The sequence below is a fragment of the Bos mutus genome, chromosome 29 (genome assembly GCF_027580195.1).
Source record: "Bos mutus isolate GX-2022 chromosome 29, NWIPB_WYAK_1.1, whole genome shotgun sequence".
Taxonomy (NCBI): Eukaryota; Metazoa; Chordata; class Mammalia; order Artiodactyla; family Bovidae; genus Bos; species Bos mutus.
In genome coordinates this window covers 26165193-26181126 of record NC_091645.1, presented here as the reverse complement: position 1 = coordinate 26181126, position 15934 = coordinate 26165193, and the positions used below count along the sequence as shown (strand labels likewise).

Below are 15934 nucleotides of genomic sequence, written 5' to 3'. Positions count from 1 at the left end.
TAAAAATTTCTGTCTTTTTATTGGTGTATCTATATGACATACGTTTAAAGTGATTGCAGAACTTTCTCAACTCACGATGGGGTTCTGGGGCCATGTCATGACTTAGCCTAGCCTCCCTTCAATGTGTTCAGCATACTTACATTAGCCTAAAGTTGGGCAAAATCATCTAACATAAAATGTTGTTTTGATTAAAATATGCAAAGAAAAAAAGCTGTTTATAATAAAGTGTTATATACCTCATGTAATTTGCTGAATACTGTGCTGAAAGTGAAAGGCTTTGCAATTGAAAAAGTATGGGCTATTTACCGTCATGGTCAAATGATTGATGGGGAACTGCAGCTTGTGGCTTTTGACCCGTATTTATTTTAGACCCATGGTGAAGTTGAAAAATCATAAATCAAACTGTCCTAAGTCGGGGACCAGTTGTATTAATAAACCTGAGTTAATATCATGTTTATAAGTGTTTTCTACTTGTGCACATGTTGTGTTCTTTGTTTCTTTATCTTCCCCTTTGTTTTCTTATTCTCCAGATTTAATTGAGCATTTTCTATTATTCAATTTTATCTCGTATCTTAATACATCAATTATCCTTCTTTTAAAATATTTACACTGGTTATCCTAAAGTTTACAATACACGTTTTAATTTAATCGAATCCACATTCAAATAACTCTATACGATATCATCTATAGTACAGGGAGCTTGGACAGTTTCTACTTATTTTCTTCTGTGCTCCTATGACACTGATGTTATTCATTTCACAGATCAGATCAGATCAGATCAGTCACTCAGTCGTGCCCGACTCTTTGCGACCCCATGAATCGCAGCACGCCAGGCCTCCCTGTCCATCACCAACTCCCGGAGTTCACTCAGACTCACGTCCATCGAGTCAGTGATGCCATCCAGCCATCTCATCCTCTGTCGTCCCCTTCTCCTCCTGCCCCCAATCCCTCCCAGCATCAGAGTCTTTTCCAATGAGTCAACTCTTCGCATGAGGTGGCCAAAGTACTGGAGTTTCAGCTTTAGCATCATTCCTTCCAAAGAAATCCCAGGGCTGATCTCCTTCTGAATGGACTGGTTGGATCTCCTTGCAGTCCAAGGAACTCTCAAGAGTCTTCTCCAACACCACAGTTCAAAAGCATCAATTCTTCGGCGCTCAGCCTTCTTCACAGTCCAACTCTCACATCCATACATGACCACAGGAAAAACCATAGCCTTGACTAGACGAACCTTTGTTGTAATTACTAATGCATTGTTGCTCCTATTATTTTAAACACACAGTTATCTACTAGATAAATTAAGAAGAATAAGACAAACTTTTTACGACTATTTTTTCCCTCTAATGCTCTTTTTAAAATGTCAGTTCAAGCTTTTGACCTATATTCTTTTTATGGTAGAGGGATGGAGGAAAGAGGAGGGTTCAGGATGGGGAACACGTGTATACCTGTGGCAGATTCATGTTGATATATTGCAAAACCAATACAATATTGTAAAATTAAAAAATAAAATAAAATTCAAAGAGGGAAAAAAAAAAGAATTTCTTTTAGTATTTCCTGCAAGGCAGTTCTGTTGACATCAAACTCTCTTAGATTTTGTTTGTCTGAGAATGTCATCATTTCACTTTCAAGTTGAAGGATAATATTATCGGATTTAAAATTACAGATTGGTGATTTTTTTCATTTCAACATTTTAAATATTTCACTCCATTCTCTTTGATTGCATGGTTTCCAATGAGAGTCCCTCTGTAATTCTTATCTTTGTTCCTCATGGGTGAAACACTTCTTGCCCTTGGCTTCTTTAAGATTTTTGTTGTTGTTGCTGTTTTGTTTTGTTGAAATATACTTGATGTACATATTATGTTATTTTTAGGTGTACAACATAGTGATTCAATATTTAAACACATTATGAAATGATCACCATGATAAGTCTGGTAACCATCTGTCCTCATACAAAATTACTATAGTTTTACTGACCATTTTTCTTATGTTGTGTATTCCCATGATATTTATTTTATAACTAGATGTTTGTACCTCTTAATTCCCTTCACCTATTTCTCTCATCCCCCACACCATCTCCTCTGGCAACTGCTCATTTTTTCTCTGTATGTGTGATTTTTGTTTTGTGTTTTAGAATTCACATTTTTGTTTTGTGTTTTAGAATTTTTTAGAAATTTTAGAATTTTTGTTTTGTGTTTTAGAATTCACATATGAGATCATACATTATTGTCTTTCTCTGACTTATTTCACTTAGATGCATTCATAGCATAAATGGCAAGATTTCATTCTTTTTTGTGACTGAGCGACATTGCAGTACTCCATACCAATCTTCATCCATTTGTCTGTCAGTGGACACTCTGTCACCATCTTGTCCTTTTTTTCTATTTTAAACTTCTTAATTTTATATTTTACATGAGTACCTATGATTCATTTTGTGACAATTTTGTTAATGTTGTGAGGTACACATTGAATCTCTTTGTATATTTATTTGCTTTTCGTATATCTAATTACTCCTGCCTCACTGTATTAAAAGCCTGTCATTTCTCCTTTAGATTGCCTTTGTTTTTTTGTCAAAATTACTGTTTCTAATGTATGTGGCTATATTTCTGGACTCTGTACTTCATTCCATGGAACCAGGCATTCTTTGGACTATTTGCATTTTTTATTATTGAGTGAAAGAGTGGTTTATGCATTTTGGATGCTAAAAACATGTGCGTGCATGCTCAGCTGTGTCCCACTCTTTGCAACCCCATAGACTATAGCCCGCCAAGCTCCTCTGTCCATGGGATTCTCCAGGCAAGAATATTTGAAGGGGATGCCATTTTCTCCTTCAGGGGGTCTTCCTGACTCAGGGATTGAACCTGTGTCTCCTTTGAAAAAAAAATGTGCTTCCCAGGCTACACTAGAGGTAAAGAATTTGCCTGCTAAAATACTTTGGATACCATGTGGATTAGTAACTAAGTTGTGTCCGATTCTTGTGACCCCATGGACTGTAGCCCACCAGGCTCCTCGGTCAATAGGATTTTCCAAGCAATAATACTGGAGTGAGTTGCCATTCCCTTCTCCAGGGGATCTTCCTGACCCAGGGATCGAACCCAGGTCTCCTGCACTGCAGGCAGATTCTTTACTGACTAAACTACCAGGGAAGCCCATTTGGATACTAGGTCCTTATCAAACATATTTCTCTCATTCTATTTGCTATTTTTTGGTTTTTGTAAACCATCTTGATGATGTGTTTTGGAGGCACTCATATTTTGAGCAGTGTGAAGAGTTAAAGAGCCTGGTACTTTCAGACTAAGAAGGAAAACTTCTCTATTAAGTATAGTATCTCACTTGACTTCCTTTACTTTTATCCAAAACGTAATCATAGTTTTGATAGTTATATTTTTATTACAATGTTCCAGTGTGCCTTTATTACAGTGTTTCAATTGCCCATTAGGTAGCTTAAGGTCATGGAATATTTTAAACTAGGAAGGAAGAGATCTGTGCTTTCAGAACTTATTCTAACAGCTGTGTATATAGCCAAATAAGAGGGAGTATGTGGGAAAATCTAGAATAACAGCTGGAGTCACCATATTTCAGCATGTAGTTCAATAAAAACCTAAAGTCAGTGTGGCTGTAGACCCTAATGCTGAGCATGTGAGAAATGTGAGAAACACTCAGAAGGATTCCACCAAAGAACAACGTAACTTATAGAGTTATTTATGCAGTGCCTACTGTGTACTCTGCACTATACACAGCACTGTGAGAAAAGTAATAAGACAGAAGACATGTTTGTCCTTATAGAACTTATAGTGTCTAGGGGGACACAGGAATTAAAGGGGAAAATGCCTGGTGAGTGTTATGATGGAGCACCTATTGGAAGTTTTGACAACATATATGATGACAGCTGATACTGTTTGACTATATACCACTTGACTGGTACTATTCTAACCAATTTTTGTACAGTTTTTAATTTCATCATCAAGACAATGCAATGAAAAAGATGCGATCATTATCATCACTATTTTAGAAATTATGAACCTGGGGCATGGAGTTTAAGCACTGTGCTCAAGTTAGTAAGCATGGCGGTAGGACTCAAAGCCACACCCTAAGTCTGTATCCCCCAGTCGTTTCTATGATGAGAAGGAACTGATGACCTCAGTTAATGAAATAACTTAATACATTTAAGGGCTCAGCTAGATCCTCGGAAATTTCCAGTAGGGCTTTAAACACAAAAACTTTAGAAAGGAGAAAGTCACTCAAAAAATTTCGAAATAACTCATGAAAAACAGTAACTGAAATTAGTTACTAGAGTCTTTGCAAAATTTATAGTAAAGATATGAAGAAACCTATAAGCACTCTCTGGAAATTTTCCATTTAGGATGTGGAAAGACACAGAGCAAGAATCTGTAAATAGATTTTTCTAAAGTAATGAAGATGATAGGAAGATGGGAGTCTACTTTTGCCTCTGCCTTGGGGGATGTAGAGTCCCTGGAGTGATGTGTAAACTGGATTCAAATACTGAGTCCCTAAAGAACTAAACAGAGAATATAGTCCAGAGTGTAAAACCAATTCCCTTTTTCATTGCACACACATAGACTCTATTCCCTGAGGAGAGACTGAGTAAGCTTCCACCCTGTTTATAATCAAGCGCTACATCATTAAACCACATTCCATCTTGTGTGTCTTATCAAGTGGCAAACCTGGTAACAATGCTGTTAATTTTTTCCTGATTCTTGAGAAGACTCGAAGTCATAATCTGAAATTAATACATGTAGGTCAGAAAGATTTCCAGAGCATGTCTGAAACTCAGTCTGTGCTTCATCCTTTTGGAATTTAAGGAACCTCAAACCTGAAACTGCCTTTCCAGGACTACAGGGGTAAATACCAAGGGAGAGCACCAAAGAGGGTGAGTTTCTGAATTCTGTTGATTTAATATCTGTCCTGTTTTGGGATGGAAGGCCAGAGATATCAGATCTTCCACTTTCATTCCTGTTGTGTGCAGTCCTGAGATATGAGTGAAACTGTCAGGAGAGTATGTTCATGGGAGATAAAAGAGTGTTCAGAGATTGGAGAGGGAGAGGGTGGGATGATTTGGGAGAATGGCATTGAAACATGTATAATATCATATATAAAACAAGTTGCCAGTCCAGGTTCGATGCACGATACTGGATGCTTGGGGCTGGTACACTGGGACGACCCAGAGAGATGGTATGGGGAGGGAGGTGGGAGGAGGTTTCAGGATGGGGAACACATGTATACCTGTGGCGAATTCATTTTGATATATGGCAAAACCAATAGAATATTGTAAAGTTTAAAAATAAAATTAAATTAAAAAAAAAAAGAAAATGCAGTATCTCAGTCAGTAAGTTCCTTCTCCCTGAATGAACTCTCACTTTTCTACATTTATGGATTTTATTCTGTGAAATAGAGCAGTAACTTAACCTCCTCTGGCCTTTTGTCCCTTAGTTTTTGTTTGGAGACAATGTGGTTCCCACTCCTCCATGTATTACTCCTCTAATAGAGGTCAGCAACAGGGAACTAGGGTCTCTGCCTTCTAATTTTACTGGTGAGGGAAGGGCTTAAGTGAATGAAGAAACGATGAGATGTGAAAAGGAAGATTCTGTCCTGGCACATCCCTCTCTCTTCTCTTTAGTTTTTTCTGGCATATTTTGCATATGGCTGCACTGCCCTCTCTCTATAGGCTAAGTTTGTGATGGTCTTTGTGTAATTAACATCTTAAGCCTCTGGTAAGGGAATGTCTATGGCACTCACTATCATGATAATGGTAAAGGCAGATTCTATGGGTCCAGGTTGGCTAGTATCAGACATGCTCGGTATATACACTTTCATGTAGGATGAGATATTGTCAGAAGGGCTGAGTTGTTCTCTAATGTTACCCTTTTCTCCTGTATCCACAGATTCCCTTAGAGAAGAATGGCTCCTGGAAATGGTTCTTTTGTGACTGAATTCATTCTGGTGGGATTAACAGACCAACCAGATCTTCAACTTCCCTTGTTCTTCCTGTTTCTAGTAATGTATATGGTCACTGTGTTGGGAAATTTTGGCTTGTTAACACTAATTGTGCTGAATTCACACCTACACACCGCCATGTACTTTTTCCTTTTTAACTTATCCTTAATAGACCTGTGTTATTCTTCTGTATTTACACCCAAAATGCTGGTAGATTTTTTATCAAAGAAGAATATGATCTCTTATATGGGGTGCATGACTCAGCTCTATTTTTTCTGTTTTTTTATCATTTCTGAATGCTATGTGCTGACATCAATGGCTTATGACCGCTATGTGGCCATCTGTAACCCACTTTTGTATAATGTTGTGATGTCCCCTAAAGTGTGTTCCAGCCTTATGCTTGGTTCCTACTTGATGGCATTTTCTGGTGCCATGGCTCACACTGGATGCATGCTGAGACTGACCTTCTGTGATGCAAACACCATCAACCATTATTTGTGTGACATCCTCCCTGTGCTTCAGCTCTCCTGCACAAGTACTTACATGAATGAGCTGGTAGTTTTCATTGTGGTAGGCATCAATATCATTGTACCCAGTCTCACGATCTTTGTCTCTTATGGTCTCATCCTCTCCAACATAATCCAAATATGCTCTACAGAGGGCAGGTCCAAAGCCTTCAGCACCTGCAGTTCCCACATAATTGCTGTTTCTCTGTTCTTTGGTTCAGGGGCAATCATGTATCTTAAACCGTCATCTGCTGGGTCCATGCATGTGGGGAAAATCTCTTCTGTCTTTTACACCAATGTGGTTCCCATGATGAACCCCTTAACCTACAGCTTGAGGAACAAAGATGTTAAACTTGCTCTGAGAAAAACCCTGGGGAGGGGAAAATTTTTATTAGAATCAATGTCTCTGTGCAGGTTGTCATAGAACAGGAGATTCCATGTGTTTATTTTTAATAATTTTAGTGGCAGCTTTCTCATCCTATTTCTCACCATGGGGAAGGAAATCTGACTCTTCTCTCAAATTGTTCCTATTTTTAGGTCTTTTCATCTCCATTTTCACAATTTTCTTATGTTTTTGTTATGTTTCTCATTTAAGAAAAGCATTAAGAAACAAGTTATTTTCTTTTATTTTAAAATTATCACTATGGATTTTTTTCACTTGGAAGATGAACGGTACTGCTAACAATCAATAAAGTAGCACTAGTGTGAGCTTAAAATCTTTTTAAAGTCTGATTTTGAATGATCAATAAAGTAACACCTTGTACGTTGGGGGTTTCTTAAATGCCACTAGTGCCAGCAGAAGCATGCATCAGATAATCTGTCCTAACTCTTTTCTTTCTCCCTTCTGTGGTCAGTACTACGACTCAAATGCCAGTTTCACAATTATAGCAGATCCATAAAAACTATGTAATATAGCCCACTCTGTAGCTGTGAACATCATTCATTAAGCTGGTTTTATATTTACCTCAGCGATTTCATATTTACCTTCTACAGTCAAAGAAGCACAATAGATTTTCAATATGTATTTAACATATGGATAGAATACTGAAAGAAATATTATTCATTTAGTTAAATAACACAGCTGCTTTATTTAAAAAAAAGTCTAGAATAGACTATAAGCCTCATATTTCAAATCTACCACTCTTTCTATTATACTATTTGTATAACACATATGAGAAAACATTTGCTTTGAAAGCTGACTTTTTATATAAAAAATGAAATATTTGGGCGATCTTGAATTTAGAGAACAAAGCATGGGATGAAAATTTTTCATGAACGTGTCATTTGTCCATGGTCCAAAGAGACACAGTCAGTAAGAAGTCCCTCAAGAGAATGGACAATGAGATTTAGAAGCTGTATTTCATTCTAAATCTGTATCTTGAGCTGTAGAATACTGTAATTATCCTCCACTGTCCATAAAGCTTCCATTAAAACTTATAATACACAATGACCTCACAATAACAGTGATTTTTAGAATTAAGACCAATTCATGGGGAACCAGGAAGAGAAATGATGACCTCTTAAAAAGATAACATAGTTACTGTTAATCAAAACTCAAATTAGGAAGAATGAATAGAAAGTAAATGGTAAGGAAAAAACAAACTATTTCTATGATTCTCTTCTTTCTGGAAGATTCTCAAAATATTATGAGGGTCATAGGATTTCTCTAGATAGGATGAAAGCTTAAGTTATTTGATATTAAAAAGTTAAACTGAAAGGACTTGTGGGACCCAGGAAAAATAAAACCATTCCTTGTTTTGTTGGCTTCTTTTTGCTACTCTTACCTGGATTTTTTGAGTACAAAATCCACAAATGGCACCCGGAAGAGCAATGGCAATTTGAAAGAAGTATTTAATGAATAAGCTAATTTTTACAATATCTTTTTTTAGAATTAGATGTTGTTGTTTTTTTTCTTTTGAGAAAACAGGCAAAAAGATGATCAAAAATCCTTATTATGATGCCAAGAGAGAATTTAAACATGTAAGAAATCAACACCGAATATTCATTGGAAGGGTGGATGTAAAGCTGAAGCTCCAATACTTTGGCCACCTGATATGAAGAGCCAACTCATTGGAAAAGACCCTAATGCTAGGAAAGATTGAGGGCAGGAGGAGAAGGGATAATAAAGAATGAGATGGTGGGATGACATCACCAATCCAACGGAGGAGTTTTTGCAAACTCTGGGTCTTCCCTGGTGGCTCAGATGGTAAAGAGTCTGCCTACAGTGTGGGAGACCCAGGTTCAATCCCTGGGTCAGGAAGATCCCCTGGAGAAGGAAATGGCAACCCACTCCAGTATTCTTGCCTGGAAAATCCCATGAACAGAGGAACCTGGCAAGCTACAGTCCACAGGGTTGCAAAGAGTCAGACATGACTGAACAACTTCACCTGAGCAAATTCTGGAAGATGGTGAAGAACAGGGAGGCATGGCCTGCTGCAGTCCATGGGGGTCACAGAGTCAGACGCTACTTAGCAACTGAACAACAACAGGAGAACATAATAACATTTATTACTTTGTTGTTTTTCTAGTCTCCACTCAATATTTAGATATTTTGAAATTTAGCGTATCTGGATTGTTGGCTTGCTTGTTTGTTTTTAGATGCTCAGCACTGCTAAATCCTTGACTTCTGATTCTAAACGACCACTCATATCTCATTCCCTGACTGCAATATTAATATGCTTGATTTTCACTTAACTAGTTCTAGGTATATGAAATAGTTCATCTTGGTTTGGATTTTTCTTTTTGCTTTTCTTTTAGTAACTGTTCTGAAAAATATATTTACCAGATTGAAAGAAAAGTATATCTCAATAGGTAAAGAGTTGTGCTGTTGAGAACTTTGGTAGATATCAGAGTATGTTCAATCTGTCATATATTTCATTAGTATTTGAAGTGACCCAAAGTGTGGGTTTAAGTTGCCATTAATCTTTTATTTGATGAGACTAAAATACAAATGAAACCTATTTAATCTCAGAAAAAAATTTTTTTCTTTAAAATTAGGTTTCATTCTTTTGGATTATTTTGCATAAAATTAATCAGAAAAACAGACATACATACAGATTAAAAACTAAGGGATGGCGAAGTTTCAGCAGAGGCAGTTTGATTTTTTAGTGCATATAAGTACTATATGGCTATTTGGGCTTCTTTCAAAAGGAAGGGATGTGTCAGGGGAAAACAAGGTCAGTTTTACATGCACAGCGTAGAACTGTCATTTGTAGAGGATTTTTTTTTTTTTTTTGCTCTTTTATAAAATGGGATAAAAGGAGCTATGAGGAAATATATGATTCTGTCAGAGTTGGCACAGCTGAGAATCAAGCAGGTATGCCATAGGATCCTCCTGTGCCTATGTACCAGCCTGGTCAATTTGAAAGCTCTGGTTTTCAAAACATAACAAAGTCTTCCTCCTTGTTAAGGACCAGAAAGTTCCCTGAGGATATTCTGAATGTGTTTAATGTTCAGTAGCTCTAAGTGAGCTACTGTTGTTGTCAGGATCCACTTTAGAATGAGTATGACCAGAGTGCACTGTGGCTAAGGGCTGAAGAAAACCAGAAGTAAAAGGCATTCTGAGTCCTATGTCCCTTTAGTTCCTGAACTCCCCACTTTATTGAACCCCATTATACTCTCCTCCTTATGCTGCCTCCCTGCACACACACACACACACACACACTCTTAGTGCCTTCAAACCTTGCATTTTATTAGATCACTGCCTAACATCAATTGCATGGCACACAACCCACTTTTTCCCTTTTATTAAAATTTGTATTTTAATTGAAGGAAAATTGCTTTACAATGTCGTGTTGGTTTCTGCCATACAACAATACACATCAGTCATATATACATCCACTCCCTCTTGAGCCTCCCTCCCCCTCCCCATCCCACCGCTGTAGGTCATCACAGAGCTCCTGGTTGGGCTCCCTGTGTAATATGGCAACTTCTCACCAGCTATCTATTTTACACATGATAGTGTAGATATGTCTATACTACATTCTCCATTCGACCCACTGTCTCCTACCACCACTGTGTCTGCAAGTCTGTTCTCTATGTCTGCATCTCCATTGCTGCCCTGCAAATAGGTTCATCCATACCATTTTTCTAGATTCCATATATATGCATTAATGCACAATATTTGTTTTCCTCTTTCTGACTTACTTCAGAGTCTGCCTGCAGTGCGGGAGACCCAGCTTCGATCCCTGCGTCAGGAAGATCCCCTGGAGAAGGAAATGGCAACCCACTCCAGTATTCTCTAGGCTCATCCACCTCACGAGAACTAACTCAAGTTTTTTTCTTTTTTGTGGCTGAGTAATATTCCATTGTATATATGGACCACATCTTCTTTATCCATTCATCTGTTGATGGACATCTAGTTTGCTTCCATATCCTGGCTATTGTAAATAATGCTGCTATGGACATTGGGGCATGTGTCTTTTTCAATTATAGTTTCCTCAGTATATATACCAGGTAATGCAATTGCTGAGTCATGCTGTAGCTTTACTCCTGTTTTTTTAAGGAACCTTCATACTATTCTCCACAGTGGCTGTATTAATTTATATTCCTACCAACAGTGCAAGAAGGTTCCCTTCTATCCACATCCTCTCCAGCATTTATTTTTTGTAGATGTTTTGATGATGGCCATTCTGACTGGTGTGAGGTGACACCTCATTGTAGTTTTGATTTACATTTCTCTAATAATTAGTGATTCTGAGCCTCTTTTCATATGTTTATTAGCTATCTCTTTGTCTTCTTTGGAGAAATGTCTGTTTAGGTCTTCTGCCTATTTTTTTATTGTTTTTTTTTTTTCCTGGTATTAAGCTGTATGAGCTGCTGTTATATTTTGGAGGAAAATCCTTTATCAGTTGTTTCATTTGAAATTATTTTCTCCCATTTCAAGGGTTATCTTTTAATTTTATTTGTTGTTTCCTTTGCTATGCAAAAGCTTTTAGGTTTCAAGGTCCCATTTGTTTATTTTTGTTTTTATTTTCATTACTCTAGGAGGTGGGCCAAAGAGGATCTTGCTGTGATTTATGTCAAAGAGGACACACAACCCACTTTTAATCTTTGCAAGCACATTCAAGTACATGGTTCTTGGTTTCAGCACCTGACAGGCAAGACCAAGCAGGAAATATTCATTGAATCCAACGATAAGAAATAGCTATTGAGTCAATCATCCATTTAATTGTGTAGTAGCTACAACAAATGAAACAGCCATTTTGTATGCATTTTTGGTGATTTGTGCACTGGGCTGAATGTCACAGCTGAGAGAAAGCCATCAGGTATTTTTTTCTCATTACAGCATAGTGGAGTTGCATGCAACCCATAAATAGAATCTAAAGGCAGTCATATTTACTCAAAATTATTACTATATTCTGAAAATTTTTACTGAAATTTGACTCTGGTAAACTGATGTCCATGTTGAGGACAGACACAGTGTTTCCCCAAATCTGGTACAACTGACTTTTCTCTCAAGCAGTGGGACATTTACCTGTATCGTCAGCCTGACACCAGATGAGGTTGCTGCTTTATATGTTGGGTTTGATATACAAAATCAGTTCAGTTCAATTCAGTGACTCAGTCATGTCCAACTCTTTGTGACCCCATGGACTACAGCACGCCGGGCTTCCCTGTCCATCACCAACCCCAGAGCTTGCTCAAACTCATGTCCATTGAAATAGGCACCTTTAAATATTAAAAAGCTTGCTCAATGGAGAAGTTTTACATTCTAAGGCAGAAACTCCCTCTTCCTCAATAAGTGGGAGACTGGTGGAATCACCTGGGCAGTTTGAAGTGCCCCTGTGGCATGAGGTTTAGTAGACCCACCTCATACATTAATAGAGAGAATGCATAGGGTGTCACGATTGCTCTTAGAGGTCGTGCTGCAGTTTCCTCTGCACTGTTGCATCTGTCAGGCTGTGTGTTCCTCAGGGAAGAATAGTGAGGGAATTAGGGAAGGGGACCCCAGTTCCCATCTCATGGATGATGAACTGAGGCTCAGAGATGTTCATGCTTGTTCCAAATTATGATTTATAAGTAGTAGAGCTGAGACTTGAGTATTTTGATTCTAAATGTATAAAGTAAAAAATATATACAAACTTTACCTTGTTTTCAAAATTCAGTGAAACATGAACAGCAGTCTTAGTGAATGAAATGACTCAACACAAAGGCAATGTTCTAAACTAAGAAAAATATAGGTGCTTCCCTGGTGGTCCAGTGGTTGGGAGTCCAAGAGAGGATGAAATCAATGACACCAATCAATGAAACCAATGACAGCACTGGCAACACAGGTTTGAAAGGCGGGGCTGACTTCATGACAACAGGGCTCTAGGGGATTTATGTCTGTGGTGATGGTGGCCCTCTCTGGGACTGAACTCCATGGAGACAGCAGTGGACCCTCACCAGATATTCATTAGGAGTGATTTTGGAATAATTCTACCTGATTCCTATTCCGTTTACAAGTTTTGTCTTTGGCTTTTCTGGATTGTTTGTTATGTGGGGGTGTGTGTGTGAAAGAGTATGTTTTAACTGAAATATGAGATTTTGTTTAGTTTACTTTTTTCACTTAAATTCTGTATTATGGACCTTCCTCCAAGTCAGTAGATCAATATACAATGCTTATATTTTCTGATTTCTGTATGCATACAACAATGCACATTATTTAAAAGTAATTACATCATTAATGTTATCTTATTATTTTTGTATGTTTAAACTTTTTTTAATCACTCACACACCACAACCCCAGATTAGTTTAATAAGCTCATTTATACCCTTCTGCTCTTGACATACAGAACAAACATATGGATACCAAGGGGAGAGGGGAGGGTGCAGTGGATTGGGAGATTGGGATTGACATATATACACTATCAGTACTGTGTATAAACAGATAACCAGTAAGAACTGACTGTATAGCACAGGGAACTCTACTCAACACTCCATGGTGACCTAAATGGGAAGAAAATCCAAGGAAGAGGGGGATATATATATATATTTATAGCTGATTCACTTTGCTTAACAGCAGAAACTAAAACAACATTGTAAAGAAACTGTACTCCAATAAAACAAATAATCTATCCTTATGCTTCTTTCTCTATGCTTTCATGACACACAAATTGTCTTTCTTGCTTTACAAAAATGGCACAATGCTAACTACACTTCTGTATATCACATACCATCCCCCCAAAAAATATCGTGTTATCTCCTGAAAACCACTCAAAGTTAACTGCTGTTGTTATATTTCAGTATTTCAAATAACTGCTTTATATTTCATGATGTAGTAGTACCATGTTTTATTTACCCATTTCTCTTTGGGAATATTCACTAGATTTTCAGTTGTCTTGCCATCAGAAATCATGTGTTAACACAGGAGTTTGAAAATATCTACTTATGTACTACTGCTTTTGTTTTCATGAGATAGATTTCTGGTGTGGAATTACTGGATTTGAGAGTGTATATAAATATATTTAAATCTGGAAACTATCATCATTTTTTTCCAAAGAATAACCTACAAACAGATGTCAGAGGAAACATTTCTTTCATCTAAGTCAGTAAGATGTTGATATTTATAACTTGAATTAGTACTTTTAATTTGAAAAAGTTCAGATGAATCAATAAAATGATTATAACTCTAAAAGAAAGTTCATGAAAAGCTAATTTGCAAAATAAGATACCCTTAAAGAATATCATGTGCTTTAGTCATGCTTGTAAAAGCAATGAAATGACATCAATAGAATCTGATTATTAATTGTAAACTTGGAAATAATTATGCTTCTTTAGGTTTCTTTAGGAAAAGCCACACTAAAGTTCTATATATTAAAAAAATAAATTTGGAAAATGTTTTAGAACACCTGAAGAAGATGGTGGAAGAGAGTGACAGTGAGATGGAGAGTGCCAGCTGGGGATGAATATTATGGATGCTGGGCCATTTTAGGCTGAGAGGAATCTGTTATGAGTCTACTTGCATTACCTTTCTTCTTACATACAAATATTAGTTCCAGAATGACATGAACTCTTCTCAAGAGGTTCAAATAACAAACACATAAGAAATATAAGTATAATTATTAAAAACCTTTTATTAATCTCTTTCTTTTGTTTTTCTGCTTGTCAAGGTAACCTGAAGACCCAGGTGTAATTCTATCCCCTGAGACACTAAATCAAGTTAATCTCCTACCCATCTAGCTGTGTTAGTTTCCATTCTCTGCACATAAACTAGTTGGGGCCTTGAACAGAGGGTAACCACTCTTTCTCATCAAGTAAATAGAACTGTACCTGTTCTTTTATTAGTAACCTGCAAACAAATACCTCAACACAGCATATAGAAAGCTTAAAATTTTGGTTAAAAAAGAACTAAAAAGGGACATGAGTTTTATGTTGAAAGACATCACATACTGGAAGGTAATTTCTTAGAAAGATAGATTTCTCTTGCTTCCCCTTATTTTCCTTCTTAAGCTTTCATTCAGAGATAAGTTACTTGGGGATTGTTAGACTTCCACCTAAGTACAGCTATCAAGTCTCTCTCTCTCTTGGGTATATATATACAGCTGACCTTTCAGTAACATGGGTTTGAACACTGTGATCTACTTACATGCAAACTTTTCCAATAAATATATTGGAAATATTTTTGGAGCTTTTAAACAATTTGAAAAAAATCACAAGTAGTATAGCCTAGAAATATTGAAAAAAATAAGAAAAAGGTATGTTACAAATGCATAAATTATATGTAGATATTCATATATAGGCATAGGGCTTCCACGGTGGCTCAAAGGTAAAGAATTTACCTGCAATATGGAAGACTCAGGTTCAATTCCTGGGTCAGGAAAATCTCCTGGAGAAGGGAATGGCAACCCACTCCAGTATTGTAGCCTAGAGAATATCATGGGCAGAGGAGCCTGGCGGACTATATTCTGAGGGGTCGCAAACAGTGAGACACGACTGAGCAATTAACACTTTCACTTTCATACAGGCATAGGTGAGAGATATTTAATATAAAGCTAACATTGTGGAAACCTGTTAGTTTTTGAACCGTATCATAACTTTGCTTTCAAAGACACATTACCATACAGAATGCCTCTTTCGATCATCATGGAAGCAACTGTATTAGCCTATCACCACAGATAAGTGATTAAAAAAAAAAGAAGAAGAAGTAATAATGTTTTTAATACTGTGTAAGGGATAGTATGGACCTAACAGAAGCAGAAGATATTAAGAAGAGGTGGCAAGAATACACAGAAGAACTGTACAAAAAAAATCTTCACAACCAAGTTAATCACGATGGTATGATCACTCACCTAGAGCCAGACATCCTGGAATGTGAAGTCAAGTGGGCCTTAGAAAACATCACTACGAACAAAGCTAGTGGAGGTGATGGAATTTCAGTTGAGCTATTTCAAATCCTAAAAGATGATGCTGTGAAAGTGCTGCAGTCAATATGCCAGCAAATTTGGAAAACTCAGCAGTGGCCACAGGACTGGAAAAGGTCAGTTTTCATTCCAATC

The 15934-nt window shown here is 37.1% G+C and overlaps 1 protein-coding gene across 1 annotated transcript; it reads left to right on the top strand.

Moving 5' to 3' along the window:
* Positions 1–5913: 5913 nt before the first annotated feature.
* Positions 5914–6879, top strand: LOC102286683 (olfactory receptor 8B8-like). The gene has a single exon (XM_005902686.1). The coding sequence runs from the start codon at positions 5914–5916 to the stop codon at positions 6877–6879; it is 966 nt and encodes a 321-aa protein (XP_005902748.1).
* The last annotated feature ends 9055 nt before the right edge of the window (positions 6880–15934 follow it).

What these genes read in the sequence shown, in the direction of transcription:
- LOC102286683 (XM_005902686.1), top strand. Translation starts at nt 5,914, where the DNA reads ATGGCTCCTGGAAATGGTTCTTTTGTGACTGAATTCATTCTGGTGGGA.